General features: G+C 44.3%; 1 protein-coding gene across 1 annotated transcript in view; it reads left to right on the top strand.

The window, feature by feature from the left end:
• LOC134634914 (phospholipid phosphatase-related protein type 4-like) overlaps window positions 1–20,244 on the top strand; it is a 52,192-nt gene that overhangs the window by 17,641 nt on the left and 14,307 nt on the right. The window contains exons 2-3 of the mRNA XM_063484374.1: window positions 3,936–4,121; window positions 19,422–19,551. Of these exons, the coding sequence (XP_063340444.1) occupies window positions 3,936–4,121; window positions 19,422–19,551 (316 nt within the window). The remainder of the gene's footprint in view (window positions 1–3,935; window positions 4,122–19,421; window positions 19,552–20,244) is intronic.

Raw genomic sequence — 20,244 nt, 5'->3', positions numbered from 1 at the left:
TATCTAACCAGATTCTTACTCTGGATGGCATTACCTTGGCCTCCAGTAACACTGTGAGGAACCTTGGAGTCATGTTTGACCAGTACATGTCCTTCAACGCACATATTAAACACATATAGCCTTCAGTCTTTCAGTCTGTGGCACCAAGGCTATGGAACAGTCAACCACCACAACTACGTTTGGTTGACTCTGTGGAATTCTTTTAAAAAGCAGTTAAAAACTTTTCTGTTTAAATAAGCCTTTTGTTGATCAACGCTTTTTAAAATTTACATTTTTTATTTGCATTTAACCTTTTATATTGTGTATATTGTCTATTTTGTTACTTAACTTTCTGTTTGTTTTAATCTTTGTGTACAGCGCTTTGTGACGGCCTGTCTGTGGAAAGCGCTTAACAAATAAACTTTACTTACTTACTTACTATATAGGACTGCTTTCTTCCATTTGTGGAATATTTCTAAAATAAGAAACATCCTATCTCAGAGTGAAGTTGGAAAAACATGCACTCATTGCCTCCAGGCCGGACTACTGTAATTCTTTATTATCAGGATGTCCTAAAAACTCCATGAAAAGCCTTCAGTTAATCCAAGTGTTTTTATCTCAGTTTGGAAATATCTTCAGTAATCTACTGGTTTAACTTTTCAGCTTCATTTACTGATATTCACTGAGAATCATTTCTGTACAATGAAATAAATTCACCATGGCTTTAGCAAGAACCCAGAACAACAGCACCATCCCTTCTGACCAGGGCATTCTCCTTTGTGGCATGCATCACGATGTTTCACAGCATCTGAAAAACATTTAATTACTTTGTTAAGCAATTAACAAAGAAATTCAATTAAATGTTTGTTAATTACATAGAGGACAGTGAACTTTACTTATTTCAGGGGTTGGTTACAATAAACTGTACAATTCATTCCTCCTTTGTGAGACTTCTAAATAATGGAGGTGAGCCAAAAAAAAGCATTGATGTGTTACCGCACAGCTGAAAGGAATCATGACACTATGAAATGTTTCAAATGCAGTTAGCTGCTATTGACCTGTGCAAATCATACTGCACTCTCAAAATGAGACCATGTGACATAAATTATTCCGCTAAAATCGGCTTTGAAGAATGAAGGGTACAGTATTTCTCCTGGAGCAGCTCCGTCTGCAGTGTTAGCAACGTGAGTCACTGACCTATATTTGTCATATTCACAAGCTGAGGGAAGCTGGAAGCAGCCGGGAAAATAGACGAGAAAATGGGAGTCGGGAGGAACGTAGGGATGAGCTCAGTGTGTGGAGGTGGTTCACTGTCAAACATGGATGACTCCTGCATGCATTGTGCTTCCTTAATTCATTCACCCAGCATGTTATATTTAATAGGCATCATCAAAGGAAGATGGACGCTTTCACAGCTCTGATTAGTCTTTTTATTTTTAATCAGCAAACACTAATCACAGCTTGTTTGAATCCACTCTGTGCAGACCGGTGTGAAAACTGAGCAGGGCTCAACAGATGCAGGAGACCCGGGGCATGGGAGAGTGTGATACCTCATTCACCTTGCAGTAGTGCACACAGAAGCATATAGACCCATCTTCACTATGCACTGTGTGACTCTTCCATCATTCCCATCTCCAGCATGGCAGCTAGGTCCTTCTGAAGTATTTATCTTTCATGTCCAGGTAATCTGTAGGGCTGTGAATGCACCGTCACACCTGGGTGAGTGTGAGTGTGGTGTGACTGGGCAGGGGGTCATCTGCAAATGCTGTTGAAAAATCTACTGTCGAGGCTGGTGTGAGAAGGTTTTTCACAACACGGTGAGGCAGGAATGATGAATTTGGTGCCTCAGGCCCCAGCTCATTTCTGTCCACCAAACTGTGGATTCTTCGTCCTTCCCATTTTAGGAGGTTGCAGCACTTCCAACACTCCTGCCTATGAGTGGAAACCAGTGCCCATAGCTGCTCTGGTACCTGAGGAGGGAGAGCAGACACGATGGTGTTACTACATGTGCTATGTTGTGGTGACCCATGATGATGATGATGGTCCAGGAGAAGCAAAGAATCCAGCTTCTTCACAGGCAGCCCGGCCACAAACTGCTCTCACACATTCACAGTCACATTTCTCTCTCCGGCTGCAGCCGGTTGGTCACCGTGTCCCTGAGCCTCTGGACATAAGAGAGGACAGTGATTAATGATTGTAACTGTTATACATGGTTCTAGAATTTTTATGCAACTTACACTTTGAAAACAATATAAATATTTATAGCTGTTATTTTCATATCTTAAGTAAAAGAGAACATAATATTGTCTGATAATAGATGTTTGTATCCAAAAATCAGTGTTGTTAAAGCTAAACAATACACTCTTCCAGGTCTCTGAAACATTAATTAAGGATTAATCATCCATTTATACATTCTCAATAGAAGTGTGTAGGCACTTATGAGGGTGTACTTGGTCAAAATTGAACCAAAAATGCTGGAAAGGCATGGAATATGAAGAGCATGTAAGGGTTGTCCTGGTCCTGGCTCTGTCGACCCAGTGTTTATGTTTTTGATGATTAATATTCTTTGATGAATGTTTTCCATGGTTTAGTCTCTTGCAGTTCTTTTGTATTTTGTGATTTCTTCTTTCTTCTGTGTTTCATGTGTCACGTCTCATCGACTTACGTCCTCGTTCCAGCGTCAGCTCTGTGTCTCTGTGTTTATCTCATGTTTCCTGTTGTATTTACTTCCTGTTCTGGTGTTAGTGTGTTCAGTTTTGCTGACACAGCATACCTGCAGAGTGTTGTTTGTGAGTTTGTGTGTTTAATGTTGGAATTTTCATTTCTTTCTCATTATGTCTTGATTACAAAAAATGCACCTTCTTTTATGATGGTAACAGTCTTGTTATTTTATTAAAGTACATGAGAAATAATTGTCAAGAATGAATTTCTTGACAGTTCTCCCTGCAAACAGGGAGAACTGCTTTGCTTTCTACAAAGAAAAGAATATATACACATCATCTTTAAAACCTGGCGGAGGTAGTATGAGGCTTGTTTGTGCCGTGCTGCCAGTAGCACTGGGATACTAGTGTTCATTGATGATACAGGACAGAAGCAGCTGGATTGATTCACACTATGTGCTCAAATCCAGCTAAATGCAGTCAGACTGACTCGGTGGCGTTTCATAAAACAGATGGACAGTCGCCTGAAAGAAAACAAAAAACACAGATGATGCAGAAGTCTCTAAAGCAATATCAAATATGGTACTTCATATTTTTCCCATATTATAGTTTTTCTACTTTGTAAAACCCACTGCTCATCTGCCAACCAGAGTGTGGTTAGATGGGCAATGCTGGGCACCTAGGAGATGTTATGGTACTGGGCACTGGCAGTCTGACTCTGGTGAAGAATGTCAAAAGGAAAACCGAGTATGCTCCCGTTTGCACACATAAACCTCCTCTCAGCTTCACAGTTCTGCTACCTTAGTGCTCTTGAGTGGAGTGAATGGTAAAAACAATGTCCCTAGCTCACTGTATAAAGCAGTTATTTATGTAACTAACTGAGTACTTTGCTTACACACCAGTACAGCGAGCACTTCCATTTGCTGAATTGAAAAAGTAAATACCACATTTATAACTCTGACCTTATTTTATAGTTGGGATTGAACTGAACATGTTATAATTGATGTTGTCTTAAGACCTGGTTGTCATTGTGTTTGTTGGGATGTAATTAATAAGAGGAATTAAGTCCACGTGCCATCTTGCATAACCGTCCATTCCATCCTGACCTTTCTATGTTGTTGTTCTTATTATGAAATGAAATGTTAATGTGCTCATTGACCCACGGGTTCATATGGGCATTTGCAGCTTTGGCTGGCTGTTTAGCTATTCAGTGGCAATCTGCTGAAGCTCTTGCTGTTTATGACTTTGAACTAACGCCTCATTTTCTCTGTCTGCTCATGATGTGTCTGTGTGTAGCTGCCCATCCTGGTCTCATCTGTGGTGAGTCTGTACTTCCTGGAGTGGACGGATGTGTTCAAGCCAGTGAAGTCTGGCTTCAACTGTCATGACCGCAGCCTAAGCCTGCCCTACATTGACCCTAACCACGAGGTCATCCCCTTCCTGATGTTGCTCAGCCTGGCCTTTGCTGGACCTGCCATCACAGTAAGGCTTCACACTTCACAGTGAGACAATGCTATGACAACAGCCTTATTTTAAGTCTTGAAACAGTGCAAAATAGCCTTTAGCAGTCATCATGGAGGTGCTCTAGTCTTAGATTTTATAGTATAAACACACAACCATTGTAAAATGTAAATGAGAAATAAGGGAAAGAGATCTGCATTTCTTCCTCTGGGTGTCCATCATCTTTATCATGAATCAAATTACCAGAAAACCTTTGAGAAAACTGTCAAAGCTAACAGGCAGTGGGGACTCCAGACCTGGACAACTCAAGTGCAGGACTTGGGAGATTACAGCTCAGTGCATTTATTTACAGTGAAGTGATATATGTACAACAGTTACAATACAATACAACTTTATTTATTTAGCACAAAGACCAGAGATACACCAAAGTGCTTCTCAATAATACAATAGTAGGAAATTAAATTAAAATTACATAAAATTAAAATCACTTAAGGAAGTGCAAAATACACTACCAGATGAAACAGAGCGCTAATTAATTGGCAATGCTAAGTTAAATAAATAAGTTATTGATAGATTGAATAAATTCAGACACGGGAATATCAACTGGAAGATTATTCCAGTAATACAATAATATAAGTTAAGATTGCATACAGGTGCGATTGGAAAATACAATGAATACTACCTGATAAAAACACTAACTACTGTCAGAGTTCGTGTGCAAGTGGGGGTGGGGCAGTCAGTGAAAGGGCGGTGTTGGATTCAGAGGGAGGAGCTGGATGCAGGTCTGGAGTTCATGTGTGTGAGAGTCGAGAGGGACTGAGCAGGGAGATTTCAGCTTCCTGACAGCCTGATGGACGCAGCTGTCTCTCAGTCTGCTGGTTCTAGCCCGGAGGCTCTGGAGTAGCAGGAGCACGGTTTTAACTAACCGATTAGCTCGATGATCCAGTGAAGACGAAGTCTCAGCCGCTACCTTAAGTAGTGGCTTCTTCATGAGATCATCAGGTGGGTGATTAGAGCAGGTGTGTTTGGCCACAGACGGGAACCTGTGATGAGTCCCGCCCACAAACACAGACAAACAAGCACAAGGACACAAGGAAGAAGAGAATGTCATGAGGGACCATGACAAAAACAGGGTGAGGACATCTAACAAAGCTGAAGTCACAGAAAACTAAGAACTAAAGTCACAAATAACAATACAATAAAAATCATCTTAAGACAACAAGAAGTTCAGGGAGATGCAGAATAACACTATTAACAGAAAACAAACCAATACAGAACTCACACATACACATAATATATCAGTAAAGAGCTGTAAGAGCTGTTAATAATAAAATGCTCAAACAAATTTAAGGAAGGATCATGTCAGTCAAACCTACGTTAAATAGCAGAAGTGTTGATGAAATTAACAGGTATGAATTCACATGTGTGCTAGAGTGGCAACAATGAGATGATCCCCAGGACAGTGTGAGGGCCCAGCGTACTCTAGTGGGTGCCTGTGAACAGCTGATATTACATTATTTGGAATTGGTCCAGGAAACCTTTCCAACTTTGATTCTCCAAGTTTTCTTCTTAGATCTTCAATGAGTTCCTTGGAGTTCCCCATTGTTCTGAATTCTGTTCACTACCAGAAAATCCTGAGTGGCTTCAAAGTTTCTCCATCCATCCATCTTCTTCCGCTTTATCCGAGACCGGGTCGTGGGGGCAGCAGCCTAAGCAGAGAAGCCCAGACCTCCCTCTCCCCAGCCACCTCCTCTAGCTTATCCGGGGGAACACCAAGGCGTTCCCAGGCCAGCCGAGAGATATAATCTCTCCAGCGTGTCCTGGGTCTGCCCCGGGGCCTCCTCCTGGTGGGACATGCCCGGAACACCTCACCCAGGAGGCGCCCAGGAGGCATCCTTGTCAGATGCCCGAACCACCTCAGCTGGCTCCTTTCGATGTGGAGGAGCAGTGGCTCTACTCTGAGCCCCTCCCGGATGGCTGAACTTCTCACCCTATCTGTAAGGGAGAGGCCAGCCACCCTTCGGAGGAAGCTCATTTCCGCCGCTTGTTTCCGTGATCTCATTCTTTCGGTCATTACCCACAGCTCGTGGCCATAGGTGAGGGTAGGGACGTAGATCGACCGGTAAACTGAGAGCTTCACTTTTTTTTTTTTTTTTTTTTTTTTAAACCTGTCCCGTTTGGTTCTTTTGCCATCAGAATTATTGTCTAAAGGCGAAGAAAGATGCCCAACGGATTTACTTTACCAAATGGACCATCCCAGCCTTGCCGTAATGGTCCATTTGATTTACCTTTTATTGTTTATTTTATTTTATTTATTTATTTTTTTTTTTTACTTGCTAGATACGGGACAGGGGAAAAGAAAAGGGAGAAAGAAAGAGGGGGGAAAAAACAAAACAAAACAAAAAAAAAAAAACAGCGGAGAAGAGGGACGGGGATAAAGGGCAAAAAACAAAAACCAACAAAATAAGCAGACAAAAAATACATATATCGATCACCTGGATCACCTGTTGAGAAAGAAAAAAGAAAACAAGCAGAAGAAAACGAGAGTAATAGAATAAACAACATCACAATGATATATGGGAATATAACACTAAATACTTAATATTAAACATTATTGTGCAGCACGTAAGATCGACAGCGCACAGTGTGCTTTGAGGTAGGAGCCAAAAAGGGTGTAGTTTGTGTGTGTGATCACCTGTGTGTACACCTGTGAGCATGAGCGCGCTTGTATTTAAAAGGTTCCTTAATGTAATGATCTGCTAGAGGGTGTGGGGGGCCACAGTCCCATCCTCCAGGGCATGAAGCAGGTATGGAGGAGATCAAAACTCCAGACATCCAGAGGCCCCCAGAACACAAGAGACCAAGGAAGACCAACAGAGGGGCAGCCGCGCCACTGTCCCAGAAAGAGCTGAGGAGAGTCCCAGATGAGGGATCACTCAGCAGCCGCGGAGCAGAAGCCAGGGGGGGTTGCAGTGACGTGCCCGTGAGCTCCGCCGGCAGCCAGCTGTGCCTGAGTGACCGAGCCCCAGGCCGAGAGGCCGAGGGCACCCCACCCCCGAAGTGGCCCGAGCGAGCCCCAGGTTCCAGGCCCTGATAAGCAGCCACCAAGGAGTGAGCCGGTGTGTACCCGGACGCCCACCGCCGGACACAAAGAACCACCAACGCATCGATGTCTGAGGGCGTCTGCCACCGGCAGGGGAAGTGGTGGGGGGAGATAGGCCTCCAAACCTTGGAGGGCCTGAGATGTCCCCAGAGAGGTGGCGTCTGATACCCAACCTGACATATAGACACAGACATACAGGCACACTCAAATACAAACATCCATTCCCACCCTCATGCTCTCATAGGCAATTACTCCACACTCAACCAACGTGGAGACAGACATAAAGAGACGCTGTACACACAATCACACTCCCCAAGCGTACTCTAAGAACCAGGTCTAGTCTTGCCCCTGGAGGGGGAAACTGCACCCAGACCCAGGTGGTGTTACCCTTTTCCCTGCAGTGGGGAGAAGCAGACTGCCCCGACTCCGCAGCAGCAGGGAGGCCCCACACACCAGACCCCAGTCGGACGGCCAACTCCTCCTCCTAGCCCCCCCGCTCCAGCAGGCCGCAGAGACCGGGGGTGTGAGAAGACTCCAAACCTCCCTCTACCCGCTCATATGTAGTGTTGATGTATATGTGTTCTAAGGTGCAATTAAAACCCAGGAGGGCATGGAGCTACCTGCCAGAGAGCAGCAGGTAAGCGCATAGCCCCTCCTGATAGCCCTCAATGTCTACGTGTATTTAAAATTGAGAGGTGGGCAACGACGCCAGGGGTGAGGTGTACACCCTGATGGTAATTTGGAGTCCGTGTTGTGAGCCCACCCCCAAGATCCTATATGTATGTGTTATGAGAGTGTGAGTAATGTGAATGTCTAAGTTGTGAGATAAAATTGAGGCAGAGGCAGCCAGAAGGGGACAGAGGGGGGGGGATGCCTCCTCTGCACCCTGGTGACACACCCCAACCCCAAGGCCCTGCATGTGTGGGTGATTGTGGTGGAGCGGGAAGAGGGAGGCAGCTGGAGATGGGGAGGGAAGAAAGGGAGGGGCAAGTGACCCCTCCCTGGGGCCAGCTCCCCCGCTGACCCCAGTAGGCACCCCCACGCTCTGCAACCCGCCAGGGAAAGGGGGCCCAGGCCCATCCGGACCAGGGCCCAGTGCAGCAGCACCGCCCGGCCCCACAGAGCCCGGGACAGCCCACCCAACCCCACTACAGAGAAAACTGCACCCACCCCATCATCCACTCATCTTCCAGACTGCACAAGACAATAGACGCCCAGGCTGAGATCTTCCTCCACCTCTCCTATATCTCCCCCTCCTGCAGAGAGAATTCCTGAGGAGAGGAAAGCTCCTGCAAGATGTGACAACCTCCCCCACCAGTTGAAGAGTCCCCCAGGTGGCTCGATGCACCGGCGGCGCCCTGCGCCAGGACTGGGCCCCCATATACCCACCCGCCCACAACCCCAGCAACACACCAACCAGGACCCGAGCCCCCGAGGCCCGGCCAGGGCCCCAGCCCAGAGACGGAGCGCCCCCAGAACCTCACGCCCGTCCCGGACCCACCCAGGGGCAGCCAGGCTACCAGGTCAGTAACCCACGTCCGTCAGCACAGACCCTCCCCTAGCCCCGCTGCACGCAGCCACGAGGAAACCGTCACCTAAGAGCCAACAGAGCCCTTAATTGGCCATGACCGCTACCCCGGGTTGAGCCCCCCAAGGAAGATGCTCCTGGGGAACCCCCCGACGCCCTAAGCCTGTCCCTACCCCCACACCAATCACAACAGTGAAGGCGGGACCAAACTATGACCCCCCCACCCCCACTAGGTGATGGAGCTGATCAAAGGAGCCCAGAGCAATTGATCTGATGTGGTGGCAGAGGCTGTATCAAGACTAATGTAATCTAATAGATAATTTCTATACTGGTTAGAATTAAGATTATTTTTATTTTTCCAGTTCATGAGGACTGTTTTCTTGGCTATGCATAGGGCAGTGAAAACCATGTGGGCTATATTCTTTTCTGAAGTGACATTATCTAAGCTGCCCAACAAACACACTAAAGGAGAAGTTGGAATGTTACATTTCAGACACTTCGATAAGTCTTCACATATCTCACGCCAAAACTTCTGAACTGGTGGACAGAACCAAAGAGCGTGGATATAATTGTCCAGTGAATTGGTTTGGCAGTGTGAGCAGTTGTTGGTAGACGTAAAGCCCATCTTGAACATCCGATGACCTGTATAGTGCACTCTATGTAGTATTTTGTATTGAATTAATTGAAGACTGGGATTTCTAATTAGATGAAAGGTTTTTAAGCAAATCTGAGACCAGAAGTTTTGGTCTAAGTTAACTGATAAATCCGCTTCCCATTTTGCAATAGGAAGTGATATTGATTCATCTATTTTAGAAAGCATTCTGTATATTTTGGATAGTAATTTGGGGGTTTTAAGAGTAAGAAATTGAACCACACTTGGTGGTGTTTGTAGTTCAACTTGACCCGGTTTAAATTTCTTTTTTACTATGGATTTAATTTGTTGATATTCTAAAAATCTTTTCTTGTTGATCCCATATTGTGTAACTAGTCTGTCAAATGAAATAAATTCTGTTCCTTCTAGTATATGTTCTAAATATTTGATTCCTTTACCACTCCAATCTGAAAAGTTTATCATATTATTGTTTTGTAATATGTCAGGGTTGTTCCAGATAGGTGTACGTTTGCATGGGATTAATGAGGACTCTGTCATTTTTAGAAACTCCCACCATGCTGTCAGAGAGGAGCTAATGTTGACGCTTTTGAAGCATTCATGTCGTTGAATGTTTGAGCTGATAAATGGTAGATCTGAAATCTCTAGATTATTGCAAAGTGCTTGTTCTACATCTAGCCAAGGTTCATCTAAGAGGGTATGTTTTAGCCATCCTGAGATAAATTGGAGCCTGTTGGCTAAGAAGTAGTGCTGAAAGTTAGGTAGGTCTAATCCTCCTTTATCCTTGGTCTTTTGTAGTGTTTTTAAGCTTATACGTGGGGGCTTATTTTTCCAAAGGAATTTGGACATATATGAATCTAGAGATCTGAACCAATCTTGTGGCGGTTTAGTTGGGATCATTGAGAATAAATAATTTATTTTTGGTAAGACCATCATTTTTATAGCAGCAACCCTTCCCATGAGTGATATGGGTAGACATTTCCACCTAGCCAGATCGCCTTCTACTTTCTTTAAAAGTGGGATATAGTTTAATTTAGTTAGATCTGCAAGCTTGGGAGAAACATTAATACCTAAATATTTTATATTTCCCGATTGCAGTGGAGTAGAAGAGGAATTATGGAAGGAGCAATTAATCGGAAGGACTGTAGATTTTGACCAGTTAATTGAGTAATCTGATATTCTTGCAAAAGAGTTTATCAATTCAATCACCCCAGAGATATTGGTTTGTGAATTTTGGAGAAAGAGTAGCACATCATCCGCATAAAGGCTGATTTTATGTTCCACGTTCTTGCATTTTATGCCCTTAATTACTGAATTCTGTCTAATTGCTGCTGCTAGTGGTTCAATAAAAATTGCAAACAGTGAAGGGGAGAGTGGGCATCCCTGCCTGGTGCCCCTCAGGAGACAGAAGCTGGAGGATGTCTGGTCATTTGTTCTGACACAAGCTGTTGGGGAATTATATAATATTTTTAACCAGCTGATGAAAGAAGATCCAAAACCAAATTTGTGTAAAGTTGCAAATAGAAATTTCCAGTTAACTCTGTCAAACGCTTTTTCTGCATCTAAAGAAAATATTGTAGTTTCAAGGTTTTTACTGTATGAGTAGTCTATCAAATTAAGTAATCTACGTGTATTTGTTGATGAGTGCCTACCTTTTATGAAACCAGTTTGGTCAGGATGAATTAAGAGGGGGGTTATTTTCTCTAGTCTCTTCGAGAGAGCTTTGCAGATTATTTTAAGGTCTACATTTATAAGGGATATTGGACGATAGCTTGAGGGATATACAGGGTCTTTGCCTGGTTTTAGCAGGAGATTAATGTTTGCAGAATTCATATTTGATGGGAGTCTGCCATTTTCTTTGATTTCCAACAGCGTTCTGTAAAAAATTGGGGCTAAAATCATCCAGAATTCTTTGTAGAATTCTGCAGGAAAGCCGTCTGGACCTGGAGCCTTATTATTGGGCATACTTATCAGGGCTTCCTGGAGTTCACCTGGTGTCAGTGGCGAATCCAATGCCATTACTTGAGAGTCTAATAATTTTGGGAGAGTTATGTTGTCTAAAAACTGATCAATTTCCTTTTTAGATGGGTTTATTTGTGGTGAATACAACGTTTTATAGAAATCCCTGAAGATGTTGTTTATTTGTTTCGGGTCATATACTGTATTCCCAGATGAGTCTTGAACAGCACATAGAGTTGTTTTTTCTTTATTTATTTTTAGCTGGTTTGCTAGAAATTGACCGGATTTATTACCATGTTCATAATTTTGTAAGCGTAGTCTTTGTACTAAGAATTTTTGTTTTTTTATCAATTATCTCATTTAATTCTAGTTTTGTTTTGCGTATTTTGTTCAATGTTTCCTGATCTTGGTCGGACGCATAGGCTTCTTCTAGTGATTTGATGGTTTTTTCTAATTCCTGGATATTTTTGTTTTCTTTTTTCTTTTTATGTGATGAGAAAGAAATTATTTTACCTCTCATCACAGCTTTCCCTGCTTCCCATAGAACAGAAGCTGATGTTCCGGGAGTGTCATTAAAGTCTAAATATGAAGTCCACTCTTTTTTAAAATATTTAATAAAGTCTTCATCTTTAAGCAGTGATGTATTAAATCTCCAGTTTTTACTAGGCGTAGTATTATTCTTGTGCATTAGTGTTAAAGATACAGGAGCATGATCGCTGACAGCTATAGGGTGAATCTCAGTGTCTGAAATGTCCCTCAGCAGTGAGCTGCTGACCAAAAAATAATCCAGACGAGAGTAGGAGTGATGGACATGTGAGAAAAAAGTATATTCCTTACTGGTGGGGTGAAGGGAGCGCCATGCGTCGCAAAGACCAAAGTCGCTCATATACTGTTTGATTATATTTATGGACTGCCAATTACGCTGAGTTCCTGCTGTATTGAGCCTATCCATTTCTTCATTTAGTCCAAGGTTGAGGTCGCCTCCAAGAACAAGTGTGCCATCTAAGTGTTCAGAGAGTGCACTGAAAAAACCGTGAAAGAATGAGGGATCATCAACATTTGGACCATATACACTTACAATACATAGCTTTTTATCAAGTATAGATAGTTTAATGATTAAGAATCTGCCCTCTGGATCTATAACTGTATCGAGTACTGTGAAATTAATTTTTTTATGGATTAAAATTGCTACTCCCCTTTGTCTAGAATTATAACAAGCTGAGAACACATTAGGAAACTCAGGTGTTTTAAGTTCATTCGAACCTCTAAGAGGTCTGTGGGTCTCTTGTAAAAGGACAACATCTGCCTGTAGTTTTTTGAGTTGGTTAAATATTTTTAACCTCTTTTCTCTGGAGCCAGCTCCATTTACATTCCATGTAACGAATCTTAGTGCACCCATAGATGTCTGTGTATAACTAGGGGTGTGCGCTGTGTGTGTCGCTTAGACAGGTGGAGAGAATACATCACTTGTTCGTAAATAAAAAGAGGGGGAGAGAGAAAAAATGTGTGGTGAGATGCTCCCTGAGTCTGACTATGTGTGTGCATATTTACTAATATGAGTACGCTTGGTTTAAGTGTGTGTATCTTATACGACTGTGTGCGCTGTCTGATGTAAATGTGCTGCCGTTGAGCGCATGGCTGTGCGTGATCGTGCTGTGCGTATGTGTCCAAATAAAGGATGTTGTTTGTGGATGAGTGTGGAAGCAGGTGATCGAAGCAGTGAAAGAAAGAAAAAAGAAAGAAAGAAACCAAGAACAAGGGTGAGCAGCATAAAAACAAGAGGGGGAAAAAAGAGAACAAAAAACGAGAAGAAAAAAAAAAAAAAAAAAAATCCGGAAACATTCCGATCAAACCATTGACGGAGAGTGACGGTGTTAATTCTGCTATGAAATCACACCTAAGATGTGATTTGATACTAGTAAGTTAAACAGATGTTAATGAAAGTTAGTGTGAGTGGGTGGGGAAAGGGTGTAGCGGATTCTTATCTGGTGTGAAGTTAATACAGCCACGGAGTGATGTCGGGGTCGCGGTGGAGCTGTCCGTCCACGTACAGCCGGTCCACAGCGATGACAGCGCGGGAGCCCTTCTGGATAAAGCTGCGTCGGATTGGGAAGAGGACCCTGCGTCGTTCCAGGATCTCTTTGGGGAACTGGTCGTTCACGCTGAAGTCCGTTCCTTTTAATTCCCTGCCGCGGCTTTTCACCTGTTCCTTTTGTTTGAGAGCTTCACTTTTACACTCAGCTCTTTCTTCACCATGACAGACCAGTGCAGCGTCCACACCACTGCGGCCGCAGCACCAATCCGTCTGTCGATCTCTGGCTCCCTTCTCCCATCACTTGCGAACAAGATACTTAAACTCCTCCACTTGGGGCGGGAACTCATCCCCGACCCGGAGTGGGCACTCCACCTTTTTCCGGCTGAGAACCATGACCTCAGATTTGGAGGTGCTGATCCTCATTCTCGCTGCTTCACGCTCGGCTGCGAACCGTTCCAGTGTGAGCTGGAGGCCATCACCCGATGAAGCCAACAGAACCACATCATCCGCGAAAAGCAGAGATGAGATTCTGAGGCCACCGAACTGTAAGCGCTTGGCTGCGCCTAGAAATCCTGTCCATAAAAATTATGAACAGAATCGGTGACAAAGGGCAGCCCTGGCGGAGCCCATCACCCACTGGAAACGAGTCCGACTTACTGCCGGCAATGCGAATCAAGCTCTTGCAATGGTTGTATAGGGATCGAATGGCCCGTAGCAATGGGCCAGACACCCCATACTCGCGCAGCACCTCCCACAGGACACCCCGAGGGACACGGTCGAATGCCTTCTCCAAGTCCACAAAACACATGTAGACTGGTTGGGCAAACTCCCATGCACCCTCAAGTATCCTTGAGAGGATAAAGAGCTGGTCCAGTGTTCCGCAACCAGGAGGAAAACCGCATTGTTCCTCCTGTATCTGAGGTTCGACTAGCGGATGAACTCTCCTTTCCAGCACCCTGGCATAGACTTTCCCAGGGTGGCTGAGGAGTGTGATCTGCCTGTAGTGGGAACACACCCTCCGGTCCTCCTTCTTAAAGATGGGGACCACCACCCCGGTCTGCCAGTCCAGGGGTACTGCCCCTGATCTCCACGCAACATTGTAGAGGCGTGTCAACCAGGACAGCCCTACAACGTCCAGAGCCTTCAGGAACTCGGGGTGGAACTCATCCACACCAGGGGCTCTGCCACCAAGGAGTTGTTTAACTGCCTCAGTGACCTCACCCCCGGAAATTGGCAGGTCATACCCCTCAATCCCACTGACACGTCTTCCGAGGAGGAAGCAGAGTCTGGGGATTAAGGAGGTCCTCGAAGTATTCCTTCCACCTCCCGACAATTTTCTCAGTCGAAGTCAGCCGCGCCCCACCAGCACTATACACAGTGCAGGTAGAGCACCGCTTTCCCCTCCTGAGTCCCCTGACGGTTTGCCAGAATCTCTTCGAGGCAGTCCGAAAGTCTTTTTCCATGGCTTCTCCGAACTCCTCCCAAACCCGAGTTTTTGCTTCAGCCACTGCCACAGCCACAGGCCAAGCTGCATTCCACTTGGCCTGTCGGTACCCGTCAGCTGCCTCCGAAGTCCCACAGGCTAACCAAGCCCAATAGGACTCCTTCTTCGGCCTGGTGGCTCCCTTCACCTCTGGTGTCCACCATTTGGTTCGGGGGTTACCACCACGACAGGCACCAACCACCTTGCGGCCGCAGCTCAATGCAGCAGCTTCGGCAATGGAGGTCCTGAACATGGTCCATTCGGACTCAATGTCCCCAGTCTCCCTCAGAATGCTGTTGAAGCTCTGCCGGAGTTGTACGTTGAAGATCTCACGGACTGGGGCCTCTGCTAGGCGTTCCCAGCACACCCTCACTATGCGTTTAGGATCAGGTGAGAGAGCTCAGCCCCTCTCTTTACCCGAGTGTCCAGAACATATGATCACAGGTCTGGTAATACGATTACAAAATCGATCATCGACCTGCGGCCTAGAGCATCCTGGTGCCACGTGCACTTATGGACACTCTTATGTTCGAACAAGGTGTTCGTTATGGCCAAACTGTGATTTGCACAGAAGTCCAATAACAAAACACCGCTCGGGTTCAGATCAGGGAGGCCATTTCTCCCAATCACGCCCCTCCAAGTCTCACTGTCATTACCCACGTGAGCATTGAAGTCTCCCAGTAGGACAACAGAGTCTCCAGGTGGAGCACCTTCCAGCACCCCACCCAGGGACTCTAAGAAGGCTGGGTACTCTGAACAGCCACTCGGCGCATAAGCGCAGATGACAGTCAGGACCCGTTCCCCGACCCTAAGGCGCAGGGAGCAAACCCTCTCATCCACCGGGAAGAACCCCAAAGTACAGGCAGCAAGCTGAGAGGATATTAGAATACCCACCCCAGCCTGCCGCCTCTCACCAGGGGCAACTCCTGACAGTCCAGCCCCTCTCCAGGAGACTGGTTCCAGAGCCCAAGCCATGCGTAGAGGTGAGTCTGACTATATCTAGCCGGTACCTCTCAACCTCACGCACTAACTCAGGCTCCTTCCCCACCAGAGAGGTGACATTCCATGTCCGAATTACCAGTCATGGTAGCTGAATCTCAGTCTGCCAGGGCCTCCGCTCCTGGCCGCCGCCCAGCACACAATGCACCCGACCCCTACGGTGCCTCCTGCAGGTGGTGGGCCTGTGGGAGGATAGCCCATGTCCCCTTTTCGGGCTGTGCCCAACAGATGCTCGCCCTCGGGCACCCTCCCCGGGCCTGGCTCCAGGGCGGGGCCCCGGTAACCCTATCCCGGGCAGGGTAAACTGTTCCCTCGATGTTTTTCTCATAAGGGTCTTCTGAATCGTTCTTTGTCTGGTCCCTCACCCAGGAACAATTTGCCATGGGAGATCCTACCAGGGGGCAAAAGCCCCTGGACAACATAGCCCCTGGGATTCCTGGGACACACAAACCCCTCCACCACAATAAGGTAGTGATTCACGGAGAGGTGTCAAAGTTTCTGTGATAGAAAAAGTTTTTATGGTAGAAAAACCTCCAATCTGGCTGAATTACAACAATTCTGTAAAGAAACTGGATCAAAATACCTCCACAGTCATGTGAAAGACTCTTTGCCACTTATGGCAAATGCTTGATTGCAGGTCTTGCTTCTCCTAACAGTTTCTACACAAGTTTACACTGCTGAGAATGAAAGTTTGAAGTTTAAAATTTCTGCAAGCTTTATTTCCTGACTGGAATTTTATTTCTCGCATTTTTATCGCATGTATTGCAGTTCTCATATTTTTTTTTACAAAAGTTCTCTTAACTGAAATGATGTGTTCCAATTGAAGGTTGTTTCTGTCCTCAGTAATTTACATCAGCTGCAGTTGTTAGTCAACGAGAAACACTTGAGACGTTTTGGAAACAAGTTTGTTTTATCAGATTTTCCCCATAATCTTTATCTTTTGTTAATGTTCTACAAATAAAAAAAGTGAGCCTCAAACTTAACATTCTGTCATTACTGTACTAAATGTTATGGAAATGCATGCAGACCCAGCAGATGGCTTTTAAAAAACCCACTGCAGCAGCTGCAGTTTTTGCTTCTTCCCAGACTTCTGGAGATTCTGGTCACACATTGAGAAACATGGATTAAATCAAAGTAAAAAACTAGAATTGAACTCATTTTACCATAAAGCTTAAGGGGTCGGCAGCAGCACTAACAGGGAGGGACATCCAAGGCACTTGAATGCTCAGCAGTTGCAAAAGGCACAGTGATGTAAGACAGGAAAGTCTGTCTCCGACTGACATAACTGACAACAGCCATGTGAGATGTGCACGGAGAGCTGAGTTTGTCCCAGTGCTGCTGAGACACCTGTATTGCATGCTTCTGTCTCGGTTTCTGATTCTATGCTTTAGGGAAAACACTTTTCATCTCTTTGTTCTCTCTGCCAAAAATGACTTTGCATATGCCTATAGAAGCAGCATCTCTTTGTGCAAAGGGCAGTTCTGCATTTTTGAAAATCTTATCATAATGTTGCAGCTCAAAGGGGGAGAAAGAACTTTTAATATCTACAGAATTTCATGCAGTGAAGATTATGGTTATATTAAGATTTTGGAATTTTTAGTAATCACAGTCTTTGGCTATCCGACTTGCTTCTACTAATTACACCAGGTCCAGGTTCAGTACTCCAGACATACAGAGATCATTTGGTATGAGATTCCTGTGACAAAAATATTTCCTGATCCATTTATGTAAATGTTACCACACTTGTAAGGAAAAAGCATTTGAGGGTTGAGCAGGAGAATTCATGATGTGACATGCACCCATCAAAAAAACGCCAAATCTCCTCTGCTAACCACAAACAGCTTATACTGCTACTGACTCTTGTTTTGAGTCAGTAGCAGCTGGTGTTCTGTAAAACCAGGTTGCAGCATTATTTGAAGTGAGCCCTAGTCCCATCTCCAGGTCGAGTTCCATATAACGGGGGATGTCAAAGATTTGAGCAAAGTTTGGGGGTCTATGTAGGTGTCTGTGTGTGTCAGCAAAGAGTTTACAATTTTAGAGTTTGCAAACTGATTTGTGAAAAAAGAAAATGTGGGAAAGCTAATAGTGTACCACAGTCTGTCCTGTCCACTCAGCTCTCAAAAATACTTATTTACTTACACCATTTAGTCAAAAGTATTTGCTCGTCTGCCTTCACACACATATGAACGTAAGTGACATCCCATTCTTAATCCACAGGGTTTAATCTGATGTCAGTTCACCCCTTTGCAGCTATAACAGCCTCAACTTTTCTGGGAAGACTTCACACAAGCATGAGTGTGCTTATGGGAATATTTGACTAATCATCTAGAACTGGATCGGTGAATTCAAACAGTGATGTTGAAGGCTTACAGTCGCCGCTCTAATTCAGTCGAATGATGTTTTATTGGGTTGAGGTCAGGATTCAAGTTCTTCCACACCAAACTCATCATCCATGTCTTTATGGATGATGTGCAATTGTGCAACAGTTTGTAGTCATGTTGGAAAAGGAAGGGATCATCCCCAAATTGTTCTTGGTATGCTGAAACATTAGGAGTTCCTTTCACTGGAACTAAGTGAAACTTTTAACTAAACATCAACCCCACTTGATAATCCCCCTCCACCAAACTTTACACTTGGCACAATGCATTGATTAGCAAATTTACAATTAGATGGTGTGGTAATGTTTGTGTTTTTATCACATCTTTGCCTGGCATTTCAAACAAACTGACACGGGTACACAGATCACTTTCCTGAGCTCTTAAACCTCTATAATAACTGCTGTCATATCAAGTGAAAAAAATACAACATGCTTTTTTTTTTACATAAATATTGGCACAATAAGTGGTGTAAAGTGTGTAATATAAAGTATTGAATGAATGTGTTTGAATGGGTGAGTACAGCTTATAGTGTAAAATGACTGAATTGCCAGTAAGTGCAGAAAAGTTCTGTATATAAATATCAGTGCCATAATATTTAGACACAGTCGTGTAAATTTGATGTAGAAACCTGGTTTGGATAAATTTACTTCTATGCATCTCTGAGTCTTTGGACGTGTTGGTTACTTTCACAGTAGGTTTTATAGAGTTTTAGATATCATCACTGTAAAAAGCATAAAACATAAAACACTTTGGATAGTAATTCAAAAAATATGCAAACATAAATTCCTGTATGAAAAATTTGCAAGAGAAAAATGTGGTGTACATTTCTCTCTGGTTTAGGGTGGGTCATGTGTCCAGAGTCAGTTTTGATAATATGCACATCACTGGAGGCCCCCCTCTGCCTTCCCTTTTGCACCTGTCCAGTGCTAAATAATCTCTAAATATTTATTTTTTCCATCCTTCTGGTTCTGCAGAGATGTGTAATCCCAAGCAGAGTGCATTTGTGTGTTAGCTACGTGGCTGGGTTTATCCGAGAGCTTTGCGTGGAATCCAAAGAACAAGCTGTGGCACATTGCTCACATAAAGCAGCCACTTCCTGTTCATGTTTTCAAACTGACTGATGATGTCAGAACCACTTTGGCAGAGATTTATAGTCAGGATTTTCTGAGTGTCTCCTCCATATGTCTCTGTGAGCAGACGTAACAGGCGAGTTGTTGTGTTGACAGATAATGATTGGAGAGGCCATCCTGTTTTGCTGTCTGTCTCGGAGAAAGCTCGGCGGTGGCGGTGAGGCTAACATCAACGCAGCTGGCTGCAACTTCAATTCCTTCATACGCAGAGCCGTCCGATTTGTTGGTAGGTTGATTTCTTTAAACTGCACACTTACTCATGTCACATAAAGGCAGTCCATGGTAGCCAGTTAAGAATTCTAGTAACTTTGTGGTGACACTTTTCTCCTTATGAGAGCTCAAAATGGGAATTTTACAAGACTCCCCAATTTATTCATATACATGCCGTTTTTTTATTCTATGCCATCAAGTGCTTTCTAACTATTTTACTCACACTCTCGATACATTGGGAGCGATTTGGAGTTCTGTATCTTGCCCAAGGGTACTTGGGCATGCCGACTGGAGCAGCAAGGAATCAAACCATCAAACCTCTGATTAGCAGACCTGCTTTACCCTCTCTGAGCCACAGCCACCTCTATGTGTGCGTTTCATCTGCTAACAGTAAAATTACTATTATCTGAATGGATTCATGCTTTTCATTTTGGTTTTGCTTTATTAGCATTGGATATTAAAACTGATTCAGTCTCTAAAGACGATGCATTCATCCACGGTGATGAATGCATCACCAAAATCATATAATTCCAGCAATACCAGCAATACCCAAAGGTAACAAACACAACTCTGACAAATCTCAATTACAATAACTTTCCAAGCATATAAAATATAATATTTCTAAACACCATGTTCACTCTATTTTGACTGCATCTCATTCCTGTGAGCTGCCTTGCTGTTTCTGAGAAACACACTGATTAATGCCTCT

This window comes from Pelmatolapia mariae, linkage group LG9 (genome assembly GCF_036321145.2).
Source record: "Pelmatolapia mariae isolate MD_Pm_ZW linkage group LG9, Pm_UMD_F_2, whole genome shotgun sequence".
Taxonomy (NCBI): domain Eukaryota; kingdom Metazoa; phylum Chordata; class Actinopteri; order Cichliformes; family Cichlidae; genus Pelmatolapia; species Pelmatolapia mariae.
Note: the sequence above shows the minus strand (reverse complement) of the source record. Positions and strands in the feature narration are given on the sequence as shown.